We start from the raw sequence: 9179 nt of genomic DNA, 5'->3' as shown, positions 1-9179 counted from the left end.
GGGTAGTTGGTGAAGAAGAAGAAGAAGAGAATCTAACTCAAAATATGGAAGGTGAAGCACACAATCATCCAGATGAAGTAGTGGGAAACCATGCTCCCCCACAAGAAAGGATAGTGCTAGGCTCTTATATAAATCCCAATCTTGGGAATTGTGGGAGCAGCATCTTGAAATCCACCATACATGCCAACAATTTTGAGCTTAAACCACAGCTAATCACTCTTGTTCAGAACAACTGTTCATTTGGAGGAAATGCTCGGATCCAAATGAACATCTAACCACATTTTTGAGAATCTGTGACACAGTGAAGGCTAATGGTATTCACCCTGACACCTATAAACTGCTTTTGTTCCCTTTTTCTCTTAGGGATAAAGCATGAAAGTGGCTAAAATCCTTTCCAAATGAGAGTTTGACAACTTGGGAAGAGGTGGTGAACAAGTTCTTGGCAAGATTTTATCCTCCCCAAAGAGTTAACAGGTTGAGGATTGAGGTACAAATATTTAGACAACAAGATGGGAAAACTCTCTATGAAGCATGGGAGAGATACAAGGAGTTGACAAGAAGGTGCCCTCCGAACATGTTCAATGAGTGAGTACAGTTGCACATTTTCTATGAAGGATTGTTTCAAGAATCAAAAAAGGCCTTAGATCACTCTTCAAGAGGCTCTCTTAATAAGAAGAAGACAATTAAAGAGGCCATAGACATCATAAAAACTGTGGCCAATAATGAGTACTTCTATGCCTCTGATAGAAGCCCAAGAAGGGTAGTAATAGAGCTCAATTCTATGGATGCCTTGCTGGCTCAAAATAAGGTGATCACATCCCAACTAGCAGCTCTAACCAAGCAAATGGAGAAGAATCAAGTTTTAGCCATCAATACTCAAGAACCTATGCAAGAAGGAGATAGCCTAGAAATTGAATGTGAATGGAAGTAGGCCAACTATGTGAACAATCCACCCAGACAACCATATGATCCCAATGCCAAAACCTACAACCCAGGCTGGAAGAACCACCCAAATTTTGGGTGGGGAAACCAGTAAAACCAATCCCATTATCACAACCCATATCACTCTAACCAGTACAATAACCCCAACTATCAATTTAACAATCATAGATCCTACCACAACTCATATAATGCCCCATACCACTCCAACCAACAACCACACAGCAACCATTCTCAAAATGTATCATCCCCAACCCCACAACCAAGTGATGACAGTGAAAATTTTACAAGATTGGAAGCCATGATGGCACGAATGGCAGGGAATATTGCCACTATTGCAGAAAGACAATTGCAAACTAGAAAAAAGATAGATTCAATCCAAGAGGAGGTCAGATCTAATATAAGGAACCAAGGGACAGCAATCACAAAATTAGAATCACAATTTGGATCTTTATCCAAGTAAATACCAATGTCTACAAATACATCCCCTAGCGATACCATGACCAATTCAAGAGGGGAATGCAAGGGCATCACAATTAGAAGTGAAAAAGTGGTAGAAGAAGGATCCTCAAGGCACAACTTGCAGGAAGAAGAAGCTGCCAATAACTTAGAACTCAAGGAGGAAGAAGTGGTACATGCTCCAGCCCCACCAAAACAAGTTTTAAAGCCTTATGTACCAAAGGCACCCAGCCCACAAAGGCTGAGAAAAGATGGGAAAGATAGCCAGTTTTCTAGGTTCTTGGAGGTCTTTAAGAAGCTCCAAATTAACATACCTTTTGCTGAAGCACTAGAGCAAATGCCCCTCTATGCCAAGTTCCTAAAGGAGCTCATGACTAAGAAAAGAAACTGGGGAGAAAAGAAAACTGTAGTGCTCACAGAAGAATGTAGTGCCATTATACAAAGGAAGCTTTTCCAAAAGATGAAGAATCCTAGAAGCTTTCAAATTCCCTACATCATAGGAGATATCAAAATTGAAAAAGCCTTATGTGACTTGGGACTAGCATCAACCTTATGTCCTTGGCCATGATGAAGAGAATGAGAATTGAAGAGGCCAAACTAACAAGAATGGCACTTCAACTAGCAGATAGGACATTCAAGTTTTCCCATGGAGTAGTGGAGGACTTTGATAAATCCCAATTTTGTGGTTTATCTTGTGCTTATTTTAGGGGATTTTATCACCTTTTCCCATATTTATTCAATGAAATAGCATAGTTTTGTAATTCTCCATTAATTTGTGCTTAAGTATAAAAACATGCTTTTTAGGCCTTTAAATTGGTGATTTTAATTCACTTTAATTCCATTCGATGCCTTGATGTGTTTGTTGAGTGATTTCAGGTTCAGACTTGTTAGTTAAAGTGGGAGAGTTCATCTTCCCAGCTAATTTTGTAGTGCTTGACATGGAAGAAGAGGCTAATACATCAATCATACTGGGGAGACCATTTTTGGCAACAGCAGGGGCTATAATTGACGTGCAAAAGGGAGAGCTAGTCCTAAGGCTGCATGAAGAAAAGATGGTGTTCAATGTTTTCACTACAATGAGCTAACCAAAGGATTGGGGAATGTATGATGATAGACACAATAGAGAAGCTGGTTCAAGGAGTCCGAGAAGAAGACAAACTTGAAGATACAATAGAGCAAGATCAACAAACATCATGTGGTGAACTACCACAAGAAATCATAGAAGGCTCACTCATGCTAGACAAGGAAAATAAAGAGAAAGTAGAAGCACCAAAGCTGGAATTGAAAACCCTACCCCCAAGCTTGAAGTATGCTTACTTGGGGAGCAATGACACATATCCAGTAATCATCAACTCAAGCTTGAGTGAAGAACAAGAAGAGGAGCTTATCAATGTGTTGAGACAACACAAGGATGCCATAGGGTGGACACTTTTAGATTTAAAAGGGATTAGCCCTTCAATGTGTATGCCCAAAATTCTTCTTGAGGAGGATGCCAAGCCCTCAAGACAGCCACAAAGAAGGTTGAACCCATCAATAAAGGAAGTGATGCAAAAAGAAGTGCTGAAGTTATGGCAAACAGGGGTGATTTACCCAATCTTAGACAGCCCTTGGGTGAGCCCTGTTCATGTGGTCCCAAAGAAAGGAGGAATCACAGTTGTGCCAAATGAAAGAAATGAGTTGATACCAACAAGAACAGTGACTGGATGGCGCATGTGTATAGACTATAGAAAGCTCAATGAAGCCACAAGGAAGGACCATTTTTCTCTACCATTCATGGATCAAATGTTGGAGAGACTTGCTGGACATGAGTACTATTGTTTCTTGGATGGATACTCAGGCTACAACTAGATTGTAGTGGATCACAAAGACCAAAAGAAGACTTCTTTCACTTGCCCTTATGGTATTTTTGCATATAGACACATGCCCTTTGGTTTGTGCAATGCACTTGCCACATTCCAAAGGTGCATGCTATCCATGTTTTCTGATATGATTGAGAGGTTTATTGAGGTTTTCATGGATGATTTTTCAGTGTTTGGTGACTCTTTTCCTAATTGCTTACACCATCTTGCCTTGGTGCTCAAGAGATGCCAAGAGACTAACCTAGTTTTGAATTGGAAAAAGTGTCATTTTATGGTTTCCGAAGGGGTAGTCCTTGGCCACAAAATCTCTAAGAAAGGAATAGAGGTAGATAGAGCCAAGGTGGAAATGATTGAAAAATTACCCCCACCTTGTAATGTCAAAGCAATTAGGAGCTTCTTGGGACATGCCGGGTTCTATAGAAGGTTCATTAGAAACTTTTCAAAAATTGCCAAACCTTTAAGCAACTTGCTTGTCTCTAATGTACCATTCATATTTGATAGAGAATGTATGCAAGCTTTTGATGAGCTTAAAAGTAAGCTCTCCTCTGCACCTATTATAGCACCACCTAGTTGGGATTTACCTTTTGAATTGATGTGTGATGCATTAGATTTTGCTATTGGTGCTGTCTTAGGACAAAGGAGAGACAAGCTAGTGCATGTCATCTATTATGCTAGCAAGGTTCTTAATGAAGCCCAAAGGAACTCCTTGCTATAGTTTTTGCATTTGATAAATTCAGATCTTATCTCATTAGTTCTAAAGTCATTGTGTTTACTGACCATGCAGTACTCAAATACTTGTTAACCAAGCAAGACTCCAAGCCTAGATTGATAAGATGGATCTTGTTACTCCAAGAGTTCAACATTGAAATCAAGGACAGAAGTGGAGCAGAGAATAAGGTGGCTGACCACTTATCAAGGATCCCACATGAGGAGAAGGAAACACATAGCCCTGGGGTAAACAAGAGCTTCCCAGATGAGCAATTGATGATGATTCAAGAGGCTCCATGGTTCGCAGACATAGCCAACTTCAAGGCCATTGGAGAGCTACCTTCCAACATCTACAAAAACTTGAAAAGGAAGCTCATCAATGATGCCAAATATTACATTTGGGATGAGCCTTACCTTTTCAAGAAGTATGCTAATGGGATTCTAAGAAGATGCATCTCCCATGAGGAAGGACAAGAGGTCCTTTGGCATTCCCATAGATCTATCTGTGGAGGACATTTTAGTAGAGAAAGGACTGCTGCCAAAGTGTTGCAGTGTGGATTCTTTTGGCCTACTATATTTAAGGATGCAAAGGAGTTTGTAACAAGGTGTAATGAGTGTCAGAGAGCTGGCAACTTACCCAAGAAAAATGAAATGCCATAAAGATTCATCATGGAGTTGGAATTGTTGGATGTTTGGGGGATTGATTTTATAGGACGATTCCCACCTTCATACTCAAATAATTACATATTGGTGGTTGTGGATTATGTTTCCAAATGGGTAGAGGTCATAGCTACATCAACAAATGATAACAAAGTGGTGATCAATTTCTTGAGGAAAAACATATTTAGCCGGTTTGGGGTTCTAAGAGCTCTTATAAGTGATGGGGAAACTCACTGTTGCAACAAGTAACTTGAGACACTCATCCTCAAATATGGTGTTAAGCACAAGGTAGCAACCCCATACCACCAACAAACTAACGATCAAGCTGAAATTTGAAATAGAGAACTCAAGAGAATTCTTGAGAAGACTGTTGGGAACTCAAGAAAAGATTGGTCCAAGAAGCTAGATGATGCATTGTGGGCTTACAAAACAACCTTTAAGACACCTATTGGCATGTCTCTGATGTGGTGGAAAATTGCCGATTAAGAATTTATAATAAGAACAGCGTTGCAAGTATAGTTCTTAACCGACGAAAATTTCGCTTATCAATTTAAAAGGGTTGTAACAAATTTAGAATAAAAATACTGGGAGTAGAAATCCCAGGTCGTCTCCCAACGAGTTGACAAAAGAGTGCTATTTTATTAGTCAGGAATTTTCTGAGAATTTTTAAGAGTTGGAGAACGAAAAATTAGAATAATAATTAATTAAAGCACTAGAAATTAACAAGAGGTTTTATGTATTTAAAATAAAAAGCCTTGACTGGGAGAAGATTAATTGGAAGTTCTATCCTTGTTGGATTCTTCCAAGTGTAATGGTAATAGGTTGTTGTTTCTACTTAGTTATCCCTTACCGAATAAAGGAAAGTCAAGTAACTGAACCAGCTCCAATTCACAAGTCCTAATCCTCTCCTATGGAAGGATTAGCGTTAGTGACTAGAGAATCAGCCAACAACTTTCAGTTCCCAATTACACTTGAGTATTCCAACTCAAGGGTCTCCTTTTAATCAACTCCCAAGTCAAGTTGGGAGTCTACTCCATTGACATGAATACCATTTTCATAAACGGTAAAAGGGGAAGAAAAGAAGACATGATAAACTAAACAAAATAATAACTGAAAATCAATTAAAGGTAAAAATAGTTCTTTGCATTAATAAATTCCAAAACCATAAACATCCATATCTGAACAGGGTTAATAAGTGATTAAAAGAGTAAGAGAATAAGGAAACAAACTAGAATAATGGCAACTTCAATGGAGGTAGTAACTCTTCTCAATATGCAAATCCAAAGCTTAAACTCTAAAACTATGAATGTGAAGGAAACCTAGAGAAAGTAGTGATTTCTCTCTAAGATTCAAAACTAAAACTAAAAACTGTGCGAATGAGAATGTGTGTTGAGTCTCTGCTTGTCCTCTGGCTCTAGTTTGTGTTGCTGGGCTGAAAACTGGGTCCAAACTCAACCCAAAATCGCCCCCATCGTCTTCTGCGTTTTCTGCACGTGGCGCATGTCATGCGTACGCGTCGATGGTCATCTTCACGTGTCATGTGCACGCGTCAAGTACGCGCACGTGTCGCTGTGCAAATCTCCAATTCACGCGCTGCGTGAGCCATGCGTGTGCGTCGCTCCTCGCTGGTTATCTTCTTTATTTCTTGTGCTCCTTCCATTTTTGCAAGCTTCCTCTCTATCCTCTAAGCTATTTCTTCCCTATATAGCCTGAAAATACTTAGCACACAGATCACAGTATCGAATGTTATAAAGGGGGATTAAAATACACAATTTAAAGGCTTAGGAAGCAAGTTTTCAACCATAGAACAAAATTGGGAAAGAATTGTAAAATCATGCAAATTGTATGAATAAGTGTGCAAAGACTTGATAAAAACCACTCAATTGAGCACAAGATAAACCATAAAATAGTGGTTTATCAGTCTCCATACCAATTGGTGTTTGGAAAGGCTTGTCATCTACTAGTGGAGCTTGAACATAGAACATTTTGGGCTCTAAAGATGTTGAACTTTAATAATCAAGCTACTGGAGAAAGAAGATTGCTGCAGCTCAATGAGTTAGATGAATTCAGATCACAAGCCCTTGAAAATGCCAAGATTTACAAGGAGAAAACAAAGAAATGGCATGATAAAAAACTAGCAAGAAGGGAGTTTGTAGAAGATCAAAAGGTGTTATTGTATAACTCAAGGCTCAAGTTTTTTCCAGGGAAGCTGAAATCAAGATGGTCTGGACCATTCATAATCATCAAGGCCTCACTTTATGGTCATGTGGAGCTTATGGATAACAAAACACAGAGGACTTTCACTGTCAATGGCCATAGACTTAAGCACTACTTGGGAGACTCACTGGATGAGCTAAGAGTGAACTATAACCTCGGCTGAAGAGGAAGAATCATCAAGCTAGTGACGTTAAAGAAGTGCTAGTTGGGAGGCACTGGTGCACGAATTGTGAATCACACTTTTCACAACTCGTACCACTAACCAGCAAGTGCACTGGGTCGTCCAAGTAATACCTTACGTGAGTAAGGGTCGAATCCCACGGAGATTGTTGGTTTGAAGCAATCTATGGTTATCTTGCAATTCTTAGTCAGGAAGTCAATTATATTTATCAGTTGAATTATGAATAAACAAGAGAGCATGGGTTAAAGGTTACTTGTTATGCAGTAATGGAGAATATGTTGGAGTTTTGGAGATGCTTTGTGATGAGCGGATAATTTATACGCTTTTTGGCATTGTTTTTAGTATGTTTTTAGTAGGATCTAGTTACTTTTAGGGATGTTTTCATTGGTTTTTATGTTAAATTCACATTTCTGGACTTTACTATGATTTTGTGTGTTTTTCTGTGATTTCAGGTATTTTCTGGCTGAAATTGAGGGACTTGAGCAAAAATCAGATTCAGAGGTTGAAGAAGGACTGCTGATGCTGTTGGATTCTGACCTCCCTGCACTCAAATTAGATTTTCTGGAGCTACAGAACTCGAAATGGCGCGCTTCAAATTGCGTTGAAAAGTAGACATCCAGGGCTTTCCAGCAATATATAATAGTCCATACTTTGGCCAAGAATAGACGATGTAAACTGGCGTTCAACGCCAGCTTTCTACCCAAATCTGGCGTCCAGCGCCAGAAAAGGATCCAAAACCAGAGTTGAACGCCCAAACTGGCACAAAAACTGGCGTTCAACTCCACAAATGGCCTCTGCACGTGCAACACTTAAGCTCAGCCCAAACACACACCAAGTGGGCCCCGGAAGTGGATTTATGCATCAATTACTTACTTCTGTAAACCCTAGTGACTAGTTTATTATAAATAGGACCTCTTACTATTGTATTTGACATCTTTGGACGCCTGGTTCTTAGATCAGAGGGGCTGGCCATCTCGGCCATGCCTGGACCTTCACTTATGTATTTTCCAACGGTAGAGTTTCTACACTCCATAGATTAAGGTGTGGAGCTCTGCTGTTCCTCAAAGATTAATGCAAAGTACTACTGTTTTCTATTCAATTCTTCTTATTTCTCTTCTAAGATATCCATTCGCACCCAAGAACGTGATGAAGGTGATGATTATGTGTGACGCTCATCATCCTTCTCCCTTATGAACACGTGCCTGACAAACACTTCTGTTCTACATGAATTAAGCTAGACTGAGTATCTCTTAGATCTCTTAATCAGAATCTTCGTGGCGTAAGCTAGAATGATGGCGGCATTCAAGAGAATCCGGAAAGTCTAAACCTTGTCTGTGGTATTCCGAGTAGGATTCGATGAATGAATGACTGTGACGAGCTCCTAACTCGCGATTGCAGGGCGTTAGTGACAGACGCAAAAGGATAGTAAATCCTATTCCAGCATGATCGAGAACCGACAGATGAATAGCCGTGCCGTGACAGGGTGCGTGAGCATATTATTCACTGAGAGGATAAGATGAAGCCATTGACAAGGGTGATGCCTCCAGACGATTAGCCGTGCCGTGACAGGGCATTGGATCATTTTCCCGAGAGATGACCGAAAGTAGCCATTGACAGTGGTGATGTATCACATAAAGCCAGCCATGGAAAGGAGTAAGACTGATTGGATGAAGATAGCAGGAAAGCAGAGGTTCAGAGGAATGAAAAGCATCTCCATTCGCTTATCTGAAATTCCTACCAATGATTTACATAAGTACCTCTATCCCTATTCTATTATTTATTATTCGAAAACTCCATTATCAATTTATATCCGCCTGACTGAGATTTACAAGGTGACCATAGCTTGCTTCATACCAACAATCTCCGTGGGATTCGACCCTTACTCACGTAAGGTATTACTTGGACGACCCAGTGCACTTGCTGGTTAGTTGTATCGAAGTTGTGACAATTATGAATTAAGATCAGAGCACCAAGCTTTGGAGCCATTACCAGGATTTGTTCGAGCCTGGAGATCACAATTTCGTGCACCAAGTTTTTGGCGCCGTTGCCGGGGATTGTTTGAGTATGAACAACTGACGGTTCATCTTGTTGCTCAGATTAGGTAACTTTCTTTTTGTTTTGTTTTCAAAAAAAAAAAATTTCTTTCAAAAATATTT

The 9179-nt window shown here is 39.9% G+C and overlaps 1 protein-coding gene across 1 annotated transcript; it reads left to right on the top strand.

The window, feature by feature from the left end:
* Nucleotides 1–1438: 1438 nt before the first annotated feature.
* Nucleotides 1439–2483, top strand: LOC148562274 (uncharacterized). Its single transcript, XM_088490851.1, has 2 exons — nucleotides 1439–1823; nucleotides 2275–2483. The coding sequence occupies exons 1-2, from the start codon at nucleotides 1439–1441 to the stop codon at nucleotides 2481–2483; spliced, it is 594 nt and encodes a 197-aa protein (XP_088346977.1).
* Nucleotides 2484–9179: the final 6696 nt, after the last annotated feature.

The sequence above is a fragment of the Arachis ipaensis genome, chromosome B6 (assembly GCF_059453495.1).
Source record: "Arachis ipaensis isolate K30076 ecotype BB chromosome B6, ASM5945349v1, whole genome shotgun sequence".
NCBI lineage: Eukaryota > Viridiplantae > Streptophyta > Magnoliopsida > Fabales > Fabaceae > Arachis > Arachis ipaensis.
Note: the sequence above shows the minus strand (reverse complement) of the source record. Positions and strands in the feature narration are given on the sequence as shown.